Source organism: Oncorhynchus mykiss, chromosome 28 (assembly GCF_013265735.2).
Source record: "Oncorhynchus mykiss isolate Arlee chromosome 28, USDA_OmykA_1.1, whole genome shotgun sequence".
NCBI classification, from domain to species: domain Eukaryota; kingdom Metazoa; phylum Chordata; class Actinopteri; order Salmoniformes; family Salmonidae; genus Oncorhynchus; species Oncorhynchus mykiss.
In genome coordinates this window covers 3,967,917-3,987,496 of record NC_048592.1, presented here as the reverse complement: position 1 = coordinate 3,987,496, position 19,580 = coordinate 3,967,917, and the positions used below count along the sequence as shown (strand labels likewise).

General features: G+C 43.4%; 1 protein-coding gene and 1 long non-coding RNA gene across 6 annotated transcripts in view; one reads left to right on the top strand and one right to left on the bottom strand.

Annotated features, from left to right (window-relative positions):
* Window positions 1–19,580, top strand: part of LOC110509197 (neurocan core protein) — a 128,490-nt gene that overhangs the window by 99,630 nt on the left and 9,280 nt on the right. For all 5 annotated transcript variants that reach the window (XR_005040220.1, XR_005040219.1, XM_036966524.1 and 2 more), the window contains one exon: window positions 11,515–11,628. Coding sequence is in view for 3 of the 5 variants with exons in the window: in XM_036966524.1 (XP_036822419.1) it covers window positions 11,515–11,628 (114 nt within the window). In the remaining 2 variants the exon portion in view is untranslated. The remainder of the gene's footprint in view (window positions 1–11,514; window positions 11,629–19,580) is intronic.
* LOC118944845 lies at window positions 15,452–17,145 on the bottom strand. Its single transcript, XR_005040221.1, has 3 exons — window positions 16,405–17,145; window positions 15,982–16,259; window positions 15,452–15,791 (listed from the first exon to the last, which is right to left on the bottom strand). It is a non-coding gene; the product is annotated as an uncharacterized LOC118944845 (long non-coding RNA).

Sequence of the window (19,580 nt, the reverse complement as noted above, 5' to 3'; positions counted from 1 at the left end):
ATTTGATTTGTCTGACAACCTTTCTGCAACATTCTTCCTGAGGGCTTTTCTTTGCTTCGTTTTCAAGCCCTTATCAACTATCAGAACATAGGATATCGTTTAGTTTGAAGTGACCTTGAAAGCACAATTTGGTGCCTTTCAACCTTGAATTGAAGGATGAATTGATATGACGCTTCTACTTACCCAACCTGCCAACTTTAAACGCAGTGTCTCCCGCGTGCTAGCGTAGTAACGACTTCCCTGTTCCATCTATTGCTGTTCACTGGACCCTATGATCACTTGGCTACATAGCTGATGCCTGCTGGACTGTTCATTAATCACGGTACTCCATTCTGTTAGTTTTTTGTTTATCTGTCGGCCCCAACTCATGCCCTGTGTGTAGTTAACCGACCCTCTCTGCCCATTCATCGCCATTTTACCTTTTGTTGTCTTAGCTGATTGGCTGTTGTTGTCTTACCCGTTGTTGCCTTAGCTAGCTCTCGCAATCAACACCTTTATGCCTCGCTTTATGTCTCTCTCAAAATGTCAATATGCCTTGTACACTGTTGTTTGGAATAGTTATTATTGTCTTAGTTTATTGCAGAGCCCCTAGTCCCACTCGACATTTTTTATTTATTTTATTTATATTTCACCTTTATTTAACCAGGTAGGCAAGTTGAAAACAAGTTCTCATTTACAATTGCGACCTGGACAAGATAAAGCAAAGCAGTTCGACACATACAGCGACACAGAGTTACACATGGAGTAAAACAAACATACAGTCAATAATATAGTAGAAACAAGTCTATATACGATGTGAGCAAATGTAGTGAGATAAGGGAGGTAAAGGCAAAAAAAAGGCCATGGTGGCGAAGTAAATACAATATAGCGTGTAAATCACTGGAATGGTTGATTTGCAGTGGAAGAATGTGCAAAGTAGAAATACAAATAATGGGGTGCAAAGGAGCAAAATAAATAAATAAAATAAATACAGTAGGGAAAGAGGTAGTTGTGCCTCAGATACCTCCTTTGTCCCACCTCCCACACATGTGATGACCTCACCCAGCATAACTAGCCCATCCAGAGATGCAACCTCTCATATCATCACTTGGTGCCTGGGTTTACCTCCACTGTACCCGCTCCCCACCATACCCCTGTCTGTACATTATGCCCTGAGTTTATTCTACCATGCCCAGAAATCTGCTCCTTTTATTCTCTGTCCCCAACGCACTAGATGACCAGCTTTGATAGCCTTTAGCCGTACCCTCATCCTACTCCTCCTCTGTTCCACGGGTGATGTGGAGGTTAACCCAGGCCATGCGTGTTCCCGGGCACTCTCATTGGTTGATTTCTGTAACCAAAAAAGCCTTGGTTTCATGCATGTTGAAACTTCTTAGGGCTGCAATCCCGTTAATGGGATGATATGATAACAGCCAGTGAAAGTGCAGGGCGCCAAATTCAAAACAACAGAAATCTCATAATTAAAATTCCTCAAACATACATGTACCGTTATACCGTTTTAAAGGTAATATTGTTGTTAATCCCACCACAGTGACCGATTTCAAATATGCTTTACAGCGAAAGCACCACAAATGATTATGTTAGGTCACCACCAAGCCACAGAAAAAAACAGCCATTTTTCCAGCCAAAGAGAGGAGTCACGAAAAGCACAAATAGATAAAATGAATCACTAACCTTTGATGATCTTCATCAGATGACACTCATAGGACTTCATGTTACACAATACATGTTTTGTTTGATAAGGTTCATATTTATATCAAAAATCTGAGTTTACATTAGCGCGTTACGTTCACTAGTTCCAAAAACATCCAGTGATTTTGCATAGCCACATAGATTCAACAGAAATATTCATAATAAATGTAGATGATAATACAAGTTATACACATGGAATTATAGATATACCTCTCCTTAATGCAACCGCTGTGTCAGATTTTTAAAAAACTTTACGGAAAAAGCAAACCATTCAATAATCTGAGACTTTAAACTTGGCCCACGATTAATCAAATTAGCCGCCATGTTGGAGTCAACAGAAACCAGAAATTACATGATAAATATTCCCTTACCTTTGATGATCTTCATCAGAATGCACTCCCAGGAATCGCAGTTCCAAAATAAATGCTTGATTTGTTCGATAATGTCCGTTATTTATGTCCAAGTAGCTACTTTTGTTAGCGTTAGGTACACATATCCAAATGCTTGTGCGTTTGGACAAAAGCTTCGGACAAAACTTTAAAAAGTTATATTACAGGTCGAAGTAACATTTCAAACTAAGTATAGAATCAATCATTAGGATATTTTTATCATAAATCTTCAATAAAGTTCCAACCGGAGAATTCCTTTGTGTCTACAGGGCGATATCATGTTGAATGCGCGTGACCAGGAAATGGCCGTGTCTGAATCCTGGCTAAGGAAGGCCACCAAAAATTCTGAGATTTCCATTTCCAACAACAACATTTTTCTGTCAAGATAGAACTGCCAAAAGGGGAGGAGTTGCAATCTACTGCAGAGATAGCCTGCAAAGTTCTGTCACTGTACTTTCCAGGTTTATGCCCAAACAGTTTGAGCTTCTAATTTAAAAAAATAATCTCTCCAGAAATAAGTCTCTCACTGTTGCCGCCTGGTATAGACCCCCATCAGCTCCCAGCTGTGCCCAGGACACCATATGTGAAATGACTGCACCCCATCTATCTTCAGAGTTCGTTCTGCTAGGTGACCTAAACTGGGATATGCTTAACACCCCGGCAGTCCTACAATCTAAGTTAGATGCCCTCCATCTCACACAAATTATCAAGGAATCCACCAGGTACAACCCTAAATCCATTAACATGAGCACCCTCATAGATATTATCCTGACCAACTTGCCCTCCAAATACCCCTCCGCTGTTTTCAATCAGGATCTCAGTGATCACTGCCTCATTGCCTGCATCCGCTATGGGTCCGCGGTCAAACAACCACCCCTCATCACTGTCAAACACTTCTGCGAGCAGGCCTTTCTAATCGACCTGGATACCTGGAAGGATATTGACCTCATTCCGTCAGTCGAGGATGCCTGGTTGTTCTTTAAAAGTAATTTCCTCACCATCATAAATATGCATGCCCCTTTCAAAAAAATGTAGAACTAAGAACAGATATAGCCCTTGGTTCACTCCAGACCTGACTGCCCTCGACCAGCACAAAAACATCCTGTGGCTGACTGCACTAGCATCGAATAGTCCCCACGATATGCAACTTTTCAGGTAAATCAGGAACCAATACACGCAGTCAGTCAGGAAAGCTAGGCTAGCTTTTTCAAACAAAAATTTGCATCCTGTAGCTCTAACTCCAAAATGTTTTGGGACACTGTAAAGTCCATGGAGAATAAGAGCACCTCCTCCCAGCTGCCCACTGCACTGAGGCTAGGTAACACTGTCACCACCGATAAATCCACGATAATCGAGAATTACAATAAACATTTCTCTACGGCTGGCCATGCTTTCCTCCTGGCTTTCGACACTGTCAATCACCGTATCCTTATCGGCAGACTCAACAGCCTTGGTTTCTCAAATGACTGCCTCGCCTGGTTCACCAACTACTTCTCAGACAGAGTTCAGTGTGTCAAATTGGAGGGCCTATTGTCCGAACCTCTGGCAGTCTCTATGGGGGTACCACAGGGTTCAATTCTCAGGCCAACTCTTTTCTCTGTATATATCAACGGTGTCGCTCTTGCTGCGGGGGATTCCCTGATCCACCTCTACGCAGACGACACCATTCTGTATACATCTGGCCCTTCTTTGGACACTGTGTTAACTAACCTCCAAACGAGCTTCAATGCCATACAACACTCCTTCCGAGGCCTCCAACTGCTCTTAAACGCTAGTAAAACCAAATGCATGCTTTTCAACCGTTTGCTGCCCGCACCCGCCTGCCCGACTAGCATCACTGCTCTGGACGGTTCTGACTTAGAATATGTGGACAACTATAAATACCTAGGTGTCTGGCTGGACTGTAAACTCTCCTTCCAGACTCATATTAAACATCTCCAATCCAAAATCAAATCTAGAATCGGCTTTCTATTTCGCAACAAAGCCTCCTTCACTCACGCCGCCAAACATACCCTCATAAAACTGACTATCCTACCGATCCTCGACTTCTGCGATGTCATTTACAAAATAGCTTCCAATACTCTACTCAGCAAACTGGATGCAGTCTATCCCAGTGCCATTCGCTTTGTCACCAAAGCTCCTTATACAGTACCACCCACCACTGCGACCTGTATGCTCTAGTCGCCAGACTCACTGGCTCCAGGTTATCTATAAGTCTATGCTAGGTAAAGCTCTGCTTTATCTCAGCTCACTGGTCACCATAAAAACACCCACCAGTAGCACGCGCTCTAGCAGGTATATCTCACTGGTCGTCCCCAAAGCCAACACCTCCTTTGGCCGCCTTTCCTTCCAGTTGTCTGCTGCCAATGACTGGAACGAATTGCAAAAATCGCTGAAACTGGAGACTTATATGTCCCTCACTAACTTTAAACATCAGCTATCTGAGCAGCTAACCGATCGCTGCAGCTGTACATAGCCCATCTGTAAATAGCCCACCCAATCTACCTACCTCATCCCCATATTGTTTGAATTTACTTTTCTGCTCTTTTGCACACCAGTATTTCTACTTGCACATCATCATCTGCTCATCTATCACTCCAGTGCTAATTTGCTAAACTGTAATTACTTCACTACTATGGCCTATTTATTGTCTTACCTCCTCACGCCATTTTGACACACTGTATATAGACTTTCTTTTTTTTCTATTGTGTTACTGACTGTACGCTTGTTTATTCCATGTGTAACTCTGTTGTTGTTTGTGTCACACTGCTTTGGCTTTATCTTGGCCAGGTTAAATAGAGGTGAAATATATATAGATTTTTTTAAATGTAAGTATTCAATGTTTTATTTGTTGAATATTTTAATGTTTTATTATTTTATTTAACCAGGTAGGCAAGTTGAGAACAAGTTCTCATTTACAATTGCAACCAGGCCAAGATAAAGCAAAGCAGTTCGACACATACAACAACACAGAGTTACACATGGAGTAAAACAAACATACAGTCAATAATACAGTATAAACAGGTCTATATACGATGTGAGCAAATGAGGTGAGATAAGGGAGGTAAAGGCAAAAAAAGGCCATGGTGGCGAAGTAAATACAATATAGCAAGGAAATCACTGGAATGGTAGATTTGCAGTGGAAGAATGTGCAAAGTAGAAATAAAAATAATGGGGTGCAAAGGAGAAAAATAAATAAATAAATAAAATAAATACAGTAGGGAAAGAGGTAGTTGTTTGGGCTAAATTATAGGTGGGCTATGTACAGGTGCAGTAATCTGTGAGCTGCTCTGACAGTTGGTGCTTAAAGCTAGTGAGGGAGATGTGTTTCCAGTTTCAGAGATTTTTGTAGTTCGTTCCAGTCATTGGCAGCAGAGAACTGGAAGGAGAGGCGGCCAAAGAAAGAATTGGTTTTGGGGGTGACTAGAGAGATATACCTGCTGGAGCGTGTGCTACAGGTGGGGGATGCAATGGTGACCAGCGAGCTGAGATAAGGGGGGACTTTACCTAGCAGGGTCTTGTGTATTTGGAAACAGTATTTTCAAATACTTATTTCAAATACTATTCACCTGGGTTAAATCCATGGGAGTGTATTTGAGTCTGTGTATTTGAGTATTTCAAATACAATTTGGCAGATTATTTGGTTTTTACAAATACAATTCAAATACTCAAATAAAAGTACTTGTTTTGAGCTGTGTATTAAATACCAGCTACTGAAATACACATGTATTTGAACCCAGATCTGTGAGAGAAAGAATTAAGGAAAGCTTTGAGAATGTACAGACTCAGTGAGCATGGCCTTGCTATTGAGAAAGGCCACGGTAGGCAGACATGGCTCTCAAGAGAAAACAAGCTATGTGCTCACTGCCCACAGAATGAGGTGGAAACTTAGCTGCACTTCATAACCTCCTGCCCAATGTATGACCATATTAGAGACACATATTTCCCTCAGATTACACAAAGCATTCCAAAGCAAATCCAATTTTGATAAACTTCCACATCTATTGGGTGAAATACCACAATATGCCATCACAGCAGCAAGGGCAACCAGTGAAGAACACTATTGTACATTTTTTATTTTATTTAACCTTTATTTAACGAGGCAAGTCAGTTAAGAACAAATTCTTATTTACAATGATGGCCTACCAAAGGGCAAAAGGCGTCCTGCTGGGATGGGGGCCTGGAATTAAAAAAATAAATACAATATAAATATAGGACAAAACACACATCACAACAAGAGAGACACAACACCACATAAAGAGAGACCTAAGACAACAACGTAACAAGGCAGCAAAACATGATTACACAGCATGGTAGCAACACCACATGACAACAACATGGTAGCAGCACAACATGGTAGCACTACAAAACAAGGTACAAACATTATTGGGCAAAGTCAACAGCACAAAAGTCAATAAGGTAGAGAAAACAATACATCGTACAAAGCAGCCACAACTGTCAGTAAGTGTCCATGATTGAGTGTTTGAATGAAGACATAGATAAAACTGTCCAGTTTGAGTGTTTGTTGCAGCTCGTTCCAGTCGCTAGCTGCAGCGAACTGAAAAGAGGAGCGACCCAGGGATGCGTATGCTTTGGGGACCTTTAACAGAATGTGACTGGCAGAACGAGTGTTGTATGTGGAGGATGAGGGCTGCAGTAGATATCTCAGATAGGGGGGAGTCAGGCCTAAGAGGGTTTTATAAATGAGCATCAACTAGTGGGTCTTGCGGCAAGTATACAGAGATGACCAGTTTACAGAGGAGTATAGAGTGCAGTGATGTGTCCTATAAGGAGCATTTTTGGCAAATATGATGGCCCAATGGTAAAGAACATCTAGCCGCTTGAGAGCACCCTTACCTGACGATCTATAAATTATGTCTCCGTAATCTAGCATGGGTAGTATGGTCATCTGAATCAGGGTTAGTTTGGCAGCTGGGGTGAAAGAAGAGCGATTACGATTGAGGAAACCAAGTCTAGATTTAACTTTAGCCTGCAGCTTTGATATGTGCTGAGAGAAGGATAGTGTACTGTCTAGCCATACTCCCAAGTACTTGTATGAGGTGACTACCTCAAGCTCTAAACCCTCAGAGGTAGTAATAACACCTGTGGGAAGAGGGGCATTATTCTTACCAAATGACCTTTGTTTTGGAGGTGTTCAAGGTTGAGGTTAAGGGTAGAGAAAGCTTGTTGGACACTAAGAAAGCTTTGTTATAGAGCATTTAACACAAAATAAAGTAACTCAACTTTGGCCTTTCCGATAGCCTGAGTGCACTTATTTCTCATTTGCCTGAACGATACCCAGTCAGTCTGAGTATGCGTGTGCCGAGCCTTTCGCCAAATGTAATTCTTGAGGAGGAGTAACTCTGCAAGATCACGGTCGAACCAGGGGCTGAACCCGTTTTTAATTCTAATTTTCTTTACGGGGGCGTGTTTGTTAACAATACCACTGAAAATATCAAAAAAGATGGTTCAAGTGTCTTCGACAGAGGGGATCAAGCTGATTCTATACCAATTTACAGAGGCCAGTTCATGAAGGAAGGCTTGCTCATTAAAGTTTTGTGGCAAGCGTCTATGACATATCAGGACAGGTCATTTCACTGAGCAGCCTTTACGAACACAGGTTATAAAACAGTGATCACTAAGATCATTACAGAAAACACCAGACTAATAGCTATCAGGATTATTTGTGAGGATAACATTGAGGAGAGGAGCATTTTCTGGGTGTTTGGAGTCATACCTCGTGGGATTGGTAATAATCTGAGAAAGATTTAGGGAGTCCCATTACTTTAGGACTTGGTGAGGTGGGTTAAGTATGTCCCAGTTTAGGTCACCTAGCAGGACAAATTCAGACTTAGTGTAAGGGGCCAGGAGAGAGCTTAGGACAGGTAGGGTACAGGCCGGTGCTGATGGAGGACGATAGCTATTTGAATGTTTAATGCTTAAAACCAGCAAATAAAATTGTTTGGGGACAGATTTGGTGGAGACAACCGAGCACTGAAGGTGATCATTGGTAAAGACTGCCACTCCCCCACCTTTGGAAGATCTGTCTTGCCGAAAAGGTTATAACCAGTAAGGTTAATATCAGTATTCAAAACACTCTTCCTTAACCACGTCTCAGTAATAACCAACACATCTGGATTGGAGCTGTGAACCCACACATTCAATTGATCCATTTTAGGTAATAAGCTTCTAGTGTTAACGTGCAGAAAACCCAGGCTTTTACGAGATAATAAATCAGTGAAGCAGATATCAGAGCACAAGTCAGAATTGAGTCTAGCAACTGTAGGTGGGCCAGGATGTACATGGACATTTCCAGATATCATCAACAGTAATACAATCAAGGCACGGCAGAGGACAGGAAGAGCTCTGCAGTGTTGATTTATGACATCTGAATGTGCATCAGATGGCAACAAGATCATATTGTACAGCAATTTCATCAGGTAACCTGAACACAAAGCCAACGAGAGGTAAATACAACCCATATTTATGTTTATTTATTTTCCCTTTTGTATATAGTCATAATATGACATTTGAAATGTCTCTATTCTTTTGGAACTTTAGTGAGTGTAATGTTTACTGTTCATTTTTGATTATTTCACTTTTGTTTCTTATCTATTTCACTTGCTTGGCAATGTAAACATATGCTTCCCATGCCAATAAAGCCCCTTGAATTGATGGAGAGAGAGAGATGGCTCTCGCTACCTTGAGCTTGGCACAGGAATAATGAAATAAGTGAATTGGCTCTGAAGTACTCTCAGGGCGCCCTGATTCATGAAGTAGGAAGGAGAGGGACAAAGAACAGGAAAACAGAAACATCCACAGTAATCTTGAGTTGCCATGGTGAGAATTAAATTATCCTTCTCCCTTACAAAACATTTACCTTTACATTTGAGTAATTTTGTAGAAGCTCTTACCCAGAACCACTTACAGTCGGTGCATTCACAGTAACTTTTACTCAATAAAGCAGCCATTGGCAAAGTCAGTGCTAGTAAGAAAAGACACGTGTTAGTGCAAGAAATCGAAGGGGGATACGAAGTCAGTTGCACAACTGAATGCATTCACCCAAAATGTATCTTCCATATTTAACCCAACCCCTCTGAATCAGAGAGGTGCGGGGCGCTGCCATATCGACATCCACGTCATCGGCACCGGGGGGGACAGTTTTTGTTGGGGGTTATCCACCCATCTCTGGGAATTGAACCAGCGACCTTTCGACTTAGTGGCCCAACGCTCTTAACTGCTCGGCTAAAGACACAGAGAAGTAGCCAAATCTTCCAAAAGCTCTAACGGTTTGTCTAACTTGTTGGGGGTAGTGGTCAAAACAGACATTGTTTGCAAAAATGTTACAGAAAATGTTGTTGAGGTCAAGAGTGGTCTTCAAAATGGTTGGATTTGGATACAATTTCCTGGTGAATTTAGTTAGTGTGGCGAGTGGCACAGTGGTCTAAGACACTGCATCTCAGTGCAAGAGGTGTCACTGCAGTACCTGGTTTGAATCCAGGCTGCATCACATCTGGCCGTGATTGGGAGTCCCATAGGACGAGGCACAATTGGCTCAGCGTCGTCCAGGTTTGGCCAGGGTAGACCATCATTGTAGATAAGAATTTGTTCTTTACCGACTTGCCTAGTTAAATAAATCAAATAAAAGTGTTGTTCCCACAGCAACCACTGCTGCAGTTGATGGACATAGAAAACATCTTTCCTTTGTGTTACACCAATGAATCACCTCTGGGAGAATGTCAGCTGTGGACATTGTTCTCTTTACTCTATCCCGAATCATTTAGACCAAGCTTAGCTGGAATTTTTCCACAATTTGCCCACTGTCGTCAAATGCTTGGTTTACAGGAAAAGTATTTGTGCAAGGTCTGTGTGCATAGCCAGTGAACTTGAGTGAACGAGTCTAAACCTCTCCCTCAACGTGATCAAGACAAAGGAGATGATTGTGGACTACAGGAAAAAGAGGACCGAGCACGCCCCCATTCTCATCGACGATGCTGTAGTGGAGCAGGTTGAGAGCTTCATGTTCCTTGATGTCCACATCACCAACAAACTAACATGGTCCAAGCACACCATGACAGTCGTGAAGAGGGCACGACAAACCTATTTCCCCTCAGGAGACTGAAAATATTTGGCATGGGTCCTCAGATCCGCAAAAGGTTCTACAGCTGCACCATCAAGAGCATCCTGACTGGTTGCATCACTGCCTGGTATGATAACTGCGCGGCGTCCGACCGCAATGCACTACAGAGGGTAATGCGAACGGCCCAGTACATCACTGGGGCCAAGTTTCCTGCCATCCAGGACCTATATACCAGGCGGTGTCAGAGAACTCCAGCCACCCCAGTCATAGACTGTACTCTCTGCTACCGCATGGCAAGCAGTACCGGAGCGCCAATTCTAGGTCCAAGAGGCTTCTAAAAAGCTTCTACCCCCAAGCCATAAGACTCCTGAACATCTAGTCAAATGGCTACCCAGTCTATTCACATTGCCCCCCCCCCCCTCCCCTCTCCTCTCCACACCACTGCCACTCTCTGTTGTCATCTATGCATAGTCACTTTAATTAACTCTACCTACATGTACATACTACCTCAACTAACCGCCCCCACATTGACTCTGTACCGGTACCCTCTGTATATAGCCTCCACATTGAGTCTGTACCAGTATCCCCTGTATCTAGCCTCCACATTGACTCTGTACTGGTACCCCCTGTATATAGCCTCCACATTGACTCTGTACCGGTACCCCCTGTATATAGCCTCCACATTGACTCTGTACCGGTACCCCCTGTATATAGCCTCCACATTGACTCTGTACCGGTACCCCCTGTATATAGCCTCCACATTGACTCTGTACCATAATACCCTGTATATAGCCTCCACATTGACTCTGTACTGGTACACCCTGTATATAGCCTCCATATTGACTCTGTACTGGTACCCCCTGTATATAGCCTCCACATTGACTCTGTACCGGTACCCCCTGTATATAGCCTCCACATTGACTCTGTACCGGTACCCCCTGTATATAGCCTCCACATTGACTCTGTACTGGTACCCCCTGTATATAGCCTCCACATTGACTCTGTACCGGTACCCCCTGTATATAGCCTCCACATTGACTCTGTACCGGTACCCCCTGTATATAGCCTCCACATTGACTCTGTACCGGTACCCCCTATATATAGCCTCCACATTGACTCTGTACCGGTACACCCTGTATATATTGTTATTTTTTTTACTGCTCCTCTTTTATCTCTTATTCTTACCTGTATTTTTGTAAACTGCATTGTCGGTTAGGGGCTCATAAGTAAACATTTCACTGTAAGGTCTAACTGTTGTATTCGGCGCATGTGACTAATACAATTTGATTTGATTTAAAGTGGACGGTTACTCTAGGACTCTCCAACCGGTGCTGTGTGTGTTTTTTCTAACAGACGTGGATGACTGCCAGTCCAGTCCATGTCTAAACGGAGGCACCTGCATCGACAAGATCCACTCGTTTGTCTGCCTCTGTCTGCCCAGCTACGCAGGAGACACCTGTGAGAAGGGTAAGACAGTGAATACACACTGGTCAACACATGGCGCAAGCATGGAAACACACTATAGTCAATACACACAGCCTAAACAGAGAGAGACTTTCATCTAACATACACTTCTCCAAATTATACAGGCGCATGTTTTAATGGAGCTTTCAATCAAGTCTCACATTTAACCATAACTCACATTTAACCATTTAACCTTATGGAAAATAATGTTGATGTTTTGTTTTTGCTACTTCTATATGTGTAGCTCTATAAACGTGTCGACAGTAAATACCTAGATACAGTATCTACAGGGATCAGGATGATGTTGCCTGACTGCTATCAGCAGTCTACAGCAGCCGGCTGTGATCCAGATCATCTTGATCAGCATTATGTGCAGTATCGGCTTACAGCTGGATCAGCGGCTAACATCACAGTGCACTATCAATCAATCAATCAGTCAAATGTATTTATAAAGCCCTTTTTATATCAGCAGATGTCACAAAGTGTTATACAGAAACCCAGCCTAAAACCCCAAATAGCAGGCAATGCAGGTGTAGAAGAACAGTGGCTGGGAAAAACTCCCTAGAAAGGCAGGACCCTAGGAAGAAACCTAGAGAGGAACCAGGCTCTGAGGGGTGGCCAGTCCTCTTCTGGCTGTGTTCTTATAGCCCTTAGCCGTACCCTTATCCTACTCTGCTCCTCTGGTGATGTAGAGGTTAACTTCACTCCCATTCCCCAGGCGCTCTCATTTGTTGACTTCTGTAACCGAAATAGCCTTGGTTTCATGCATGTTAACATTTGAAGCCTCCTCCCTAAGTTTGTTTTATACACTGCTTTAGCACACTCTGCCAACCCGGATATCCTAGCCTTGTCTGAATCCTGGATTAGGAAGGCCACCAAAAACCCTGAAATTTCAATCTCTAACTATAACATTTTCCGACAAGATAGAATTGCCAAAGGGGGCATAGTTGCAATCTACTGCAGAGATAGCCTGCAGAGTTCTGTCTTACTATCCAGGTCTGTGCCCAAACAATTTGAGCTTCTACTTTTAAAAATCCACCTTTCCAGAAACAAGTCTCTCACCATTGCCGCTTGCTATAGACCACCTTCTGACCCCAGCTGTGCTCTGGACACCATATGTGAATTGATTGCCCCCCATCTATCTTCAGAGCTTGTGCTGTTAGGTGACCTAAACTGGGACATGCTTAACACCCCGGCCATCCTACAATCTAAGCTTGATGCCCTCAATCTCACACAAATGATCAATGAACCTACCAGGTACAACCCCAAATCCGTAAACACAGGCACCCTCATAGATATCATCCTAACCAACCTGCCCTCCAAATACACCTCTGCTGTCTTCAACCAGGATGTCAGCGATCACTGCCTCATTGCTTGCATCCGTAATGGATCTGTGGTCAAACGACCACCCCTCATCACTGTCAAACGCTCCCTAAAACACTTCAGCGAGCAGGCCTTTCTAATTGACCTGGCCCGGGTATCCTGGAAGGGTATTGACCTTAATCCATCAGTAGAAGATGCCTGGCTATTCTTTAAAAGTGCTTTCCTCACAATCTTAAATAAGCATGCCCCATTCAAAGAAATTTGAACCAGGAACAGATATAGCCCGTGGTTCGTTCCAGACCTGACTGCCCTTGACCAGCACAAAAACATCCTGTGGCGTACGGCATTAGCATCGAATAGCCCCCACGATATGCAACTTTTCAGGGAAGTTATGAACCAATGTACACAGGCAGTTAGGAAAGCAAACGCTAGCCTTTTCAAACAGAAATTTGCATTTTGCAGCACAAACTCCAAAAAGATCTGGGATACTGTAAACTCCATGGAGAATATGAGCACCTCCTCCCAGCTGCCCACTGCACTGAGGCTAGGAAACACTGTCACCACCGATAAATCCACAATAATTAAGAATTTCAATAAGCATTTACCCAGGTCAACAGCCCTGCAACCCCCACAGCAACTTGCGCAAACCTCCACCATTTCTCCTTCACTCAAATGTTCTGAAAGAGCTGCAAAATCTGGACCCCTACAAATCAGCAGTGCTAGACAATCTGGACCCTCTCTTTCTAAAATTATCAGCCGAAATTGTTGCAACCCCCTATTACTAGCCTTTTCAACCTCTCTTTCGTATCGTCTGAGATCCCCAAAGATTGAAAAGCTGCAGCGGTCATCCCCCTCTTCAAAGGGAGAGGCTCTCTAGATCCAAACTGCTACAGACCTATATCTATCCTACCCTGCCTTTTTAAGGTCTTCAAAAGCCACGTTAACACACAGATCACCAACCATTTCGAATCCCACCGTACCTTCTCCGCTATGCAATCTGGTTTCCGAGCTGGTCATAGGTGCACCTCAGCCACGCTCGAGGTCCTAAACGATATCATAACCGCCAATGATGAGAGACAATACTGTGCAGCTGTATTCATCCATCTGACCAAGGTTTTTGACTCTGTCAATCACCACATTTTTATCGGCAGACTCAACAGCCTTGGTTTCTCAGATGACTGCCCCGCCTGGTTTACCAACTACTTCTCAGATAAGAGTTCAGTGTGTCAAATCGGAGGGCCTGCTGTCCGGACCTCTGGCAGGCTCTATGGGGGTGACACAGGGTTAGATTCTCGGGCCGACTCTTTTCTCTGTATACATCAATGATGTCGCTCTTGCTGCTGGTGATTCTTTGATCCACCTCTACGCAGACAACACCCTTCTGTATACTTCTGGCCCTTCTTTGGACACTGTGTTAACTAACCTCCAGACAGGCTTCAATGTCACACAACTCTCCTTCCATGGCCTCCAACTGCTCTTACAGTTTTTCTCAATTGCTAAAACACAACCTTGCTCCATTTCCTGAAAACATTAAACACAAAACCTCATCTTCAGGCACTATTTACATAACCTCTGACTCCTCTCGCAAAAATGAAACATTCGCTTCAAAACAGTGTTACCTGTGTTCAAAATCAAACACTGCTCTCAAATCATAAACAAAGTGATCAAAATGATATACATTCTCAAGCAGTCAGTAAACAATACACCGAAAAATAGAAAACACATTGTTCAAAACATACAATTCTCAGGGAGAAGTACATTTTTAATCTAAAACAATATTCATATTTTTCCGTCATTGTCTTTTGATGAACGAAAACATGTTCTATCATAGTAGCTCAAAATTGATCAGAAATTACTACTCTGCTTTGCTCTTTGCAATTTTGTTTTTTGTTCTTCCTCCTCCCTGTACCCCCATTTGTACAGTACTGTACCCTGCATCTCACAAACGTGTCCTTTGTCTCCGTGATACTGTAATTCTTGTTCTTTGTTGATATGAACCTGCAACCAGTCAAAATCTATTGAGCAGTCAGTACTGTTAATAAATGGAAATAAATGGAAAGCACAATGTTCAGGGCCATACAATTTGTCCATTGTACAGTATACAGCCTACAATGCACTGTACTACAGTATGCAATACTAAAAGGGACAAAAACCAAAGGAGTAAACATGTGATCAGTGTGCTTCTTCTTGTCTTTGGGCTGGGTCAGGCCAGAGCACTTCGTCGACATCACAAGCAATATTGTCTCTCCTGAGGCAACGGGGGAAGAAGCCTCTTGTGTGCCGTATCCAGCCCTGACATGATTCCTCACCTATATCACCACAGGCTAAATCAATGGCTTGCAGCAGATTTACTCTGGTGTAGGGTTGTCTATCATACACTTTCCATCTCCAAGAGGAGAAAAACTCCTCAATCGGATTCAAGAAAGGCGAGTATGGAGGGAGGTACAAGTTCATAAACTGCCCATTGATGTTAAACCATTCCCTTACCTGAGCAGCTTGGTGGAAACTGACATTGTCCCACACTATCACATAGGTGGGAATTGGATTCTCATTTAGCTCTTGACCCTGCTGCTCTTGAACCTGCTGCTCAAATAAAATATCTCTTAGATTGGCAATAAGTCTTAGAAGGTGCTGGGTGTTATATGGCCTAACATGATGATGTAGAACACCATGGTTGCAGCACAGATTGTGACATTGCCACCTCGTTAACCAGGGACTTCAACAATGGCCCGCTGTCCAATCATGTTTTGGCCTCTCCTTCTCCTCTTTGTTAGATTGAAGCTTGCTTCATCGACGAAGATGAACTCATGGGGTCTGTCCAAGGATTCCAAGTCAAATATTGTCTGTGTAGAAATACAATATACTGTATGTAGGATTTTGTAAGTCGTACAGAGACAGTGCTATACTGTAGAGTACAATTAGGCTTCTGATTCACATACATTGTATGTATTGAAGAGTAATGTCATTCACATAGTATGTGTTAGTACTGTAGACAATCTGGATTACAGTAAATGTTTCTGAATGTATACTTACAGTACTTGTACATACTGAGCTCGCAGTTCTTTCACCCTTGGTGAGTTGTGCTCAAAAGGTACTCTGTATACTTGTTTCATTCGCATCCTGTTATGATGGAGGACACGGTCAATTGTGGAAATGCTCACACTGTCAATTCCCTGGAAGTGTGTGTTGTCTTGTATCACTCGTTCCTGGATTTCTCTGAGTCGTATTGAAGGACCATGCCAACTATAAGGGCCTCTTGCTGCTGAGTGAATATAGCTGTCCTTCCACCTGCATGTGGCAACCTTGCAATTCTACAAAAAGTAGTTGTGCAGTTACAAAACATATTCATGCAGTACAATACATACAGTGATTAACTTTACAAATGTCTATTGAAACAGCTGCATATAGTATAGTACAGTAAATTTGCAATTACAAAAATACAGTTGTATACTGTACCTGTTCTCTTCTCTGAATGTCCTTACTATGGTGGACACAGAAAATCGGCTCAAATTGGGTTGCACTCTAAGTCCTGCTTCCCTCATTGTCAGTCCATGGACAAGAACATGGTCTATAACTGTTGCTTGAATTTTATCAGATATTTCCACTCTTTGTCTTCCTCTTCCTCTTCGTCCTCCTCTTCGTCTTTCTTGCCCTCCTCCTTGTCGCCCACCTCGCATACGCACTCGTCCTCGTCCTCTCACATTGTTTCTTCTATCCATTCTCAGACTTTCTCCTTCCCACCTTCAACATCCTGTTTGCTCTCTGAACTGGCTTATATAGGTTGTGTCGCATCATTTGAAACAGGTTAAATCAATTTTGAGTGCTTGTGTTGAATCAATGACATGTCTTCTCTACTTGTATTTGATTGCCACTTGTGTTTACCAGTATGGATGACATGTGCATTAGAGTGCAGAATGTGTTTTGAGAATGAGAATGTGTTTATAGTTTTGCTGAAAAGACTAAGTGAGATCTGAAAATTGTGTTTTACCATGTGAAATGGTTTAAGGTACTGATAACAGACTGCATAATTAGCTAAATGAGTCCAGGCAACTGAGAACTTTGTTCAGCCAATGGGTTTTAGTGTTTTAGCAATTGAGAAAAACTGTGAATGCAAGTAAAATTAAATCAACCGATCGCTGCCCATACCTGCCCGCCCGTCCAGCGTCACTACTCTGGACGGTTCGGACTTAGAATATGTGGACAACTACAAATACCTAGGTGTCTGGTTAGACTGTAAACTCTCCTTCCAGACTCACATTAAGCATCTCCAATCCAAAATTAAATCTAGAATCTGCTTCCTATTTCGCAACAAAGCATCCTTCACTCATGCTGCCAAACATACCCTCGTAAAACTGACTATCCTACCGATCAGATTGACTTTGGCGATGTCATTTACAAAATAGCCTCCAACACGCTACTTAGCAAATTGGATGCAGTCTATCACAGTGCCATCCGTTTTGTTACCAAAGGCTCATATACAACCCACCACTGCGACCTGTATGCTCTCGTTGGCTGGCTCTCACTTCATATTTGTCGGCAAACCTCCTGGCTCCAGATCATCTAAGTCTTTGCTAGGTAAAGCCCCACCTTATCTCAGCTCACTAGTCACCATAGCAGCACCCACCCATAGCACGTGCTCCAGAAGGTATATTTCACTGGTCACCCTAAAAGCTAAATCCTACTTTGGCCTCCTTTCCTTCCAGTTCTCTGCTGCCAATGACTGGAACGAATTGCAAAAATCACTGAAGCTGGAGACTCATATCTCCCTCACTAACTTTAAGCACCAGCTGTCAAAGCAACTACCTCATCCCCATACTGTTATTTATTTGTTTTGCTCCTCTGCACCCCAGTATCTCTACTTGCACATTCATCTCTACTTGCACATCTATCACGCCAGTGTTTAATTGCTAAATTGTAATTATTTTTCGCCACTGTGGCCTATTTATTGTCTTACCTCTCTTATCTTACCTCATTTGCACACACTGTATATATACTTTTTTCTATTGTGTTATTGACTGTATGTTTGTTTATTCCATGTGTAACTCTGTGTTGTTGTTTGTGTTCCTCATCTGTCTCTTTTACCTCGTCCCTGAGCTTCCTTCAATTATGCTTTGCTTTATCTTGGCCAGGTCGCAGTTGTAAATGAGAACTTGTTCTCAACTAGCCTACCTGATTAAGCTTAGCTTACCTGATTTTTTTTTTAAGTACCTCAGGAGTAAATGTTAGTTGGCCTTTCATAGCCGATCATTAAGAGGTCTAGACAGCAGGTGCGGTAGAGAGGAGGAGAAGGTTGAAAACAGCAGGTCGGGGACAAGGTAGCACATCCGTTGAACAGGTCAGGGTTCCCTAGCCGCAGGAAGAACTGTTGAAACTGGAGCAGCAGCACGACCAGGGGGACTGGGGACAGCCAGGAGTCATCAGGCCAGATAGTCCTGAGGCATGGTCCTAGGGCTGGGAGAGAGAGAGGGAGAGAATTGGAGGGATCATACACCAGATACAACAGACTGACCCTAGTCCCCCGGTACATAGACTATTGCAGCATAAATACTGGAAACTGAGACAGGGGTGGGTCGGGGGGACACTGTGGCCCCGTCCGACGATACCCACGGACAGGACCAACCAGGCAGGATATAACCCCACCCACTTTGCCAATGCACAGCCCCCACAACACTAGAGAGATATCAACAGACCACCAACATAGTACCCTGAGACAAGGCTGAGTATAGCCCACGAAGATCTCCTCCACCGCACAAGCCCGAGGTGGTACAAAACCGGACAGGAAGATGACGTCTGTGACTCAACCCACTCGAGTGAAGCACCCCTCCTAGGGACGGCATGGAAGAGCACTAGTAAGCCAGTGACTCAGTTCCCGTAATAGGGTCAGAGGCAGAGAATCCCAGTGGAGAGAGGGGTGCTGGACAGGCAGAGACAGCAAGGGCAGTTCGTCGCTCCAGTGCCTTGCCATTCACCTTGGCACCCCTGGAGTATCACTCACTGGCTATCAGGCATTATATCTGTACCTGTCACTGTGCTGCAGAGAGCTGCCTGATATATGTACACCGAAACACACGCACGCACACACTGAAAGGAGCGCAGACACGCACACACCTCGCTGGCTTCAGAGTCAGACAGCCGCCCACAACTCCTCATTTGTCCTCCCCCGTGTGTGCAGAAACACTAATAGCAATGAGGATGAATGAATACATAACCCGTAGTTATTAATGGGTCCTCGTAATGCACAATAATGAGTCCTGCCTATGCAGAAAAGGGAACAACGTGTGCTGAGAATGGAAATGCAGGATCCATGATTGTAGGTTTAGTGTTTCATTCACTCTCACAGGATCTTAACACCATTAATATGTGTCCTTACAGGTCTTGAGAGGTACAATACTGGATGGAAGGTTGAAAGGGTATATAGAATAATCTTCTCTCCTTTTGATCCACCTCTCGCTCTTCTTTTCTCTGTCACTGTCCCTCTTTTCATCTCTCTTTCCCTCCCCTATCTCTTTCACTCAATCTCTTTCTCTCTTCCTTGCCTCCTTTATCTGTCTCCCATCTTCCACACACTTACCTCTCTCGCCTATCCCTCTCTCCTCCCTCCATCCCTCCACCTCTCTCCTTTCTCCCTCTAC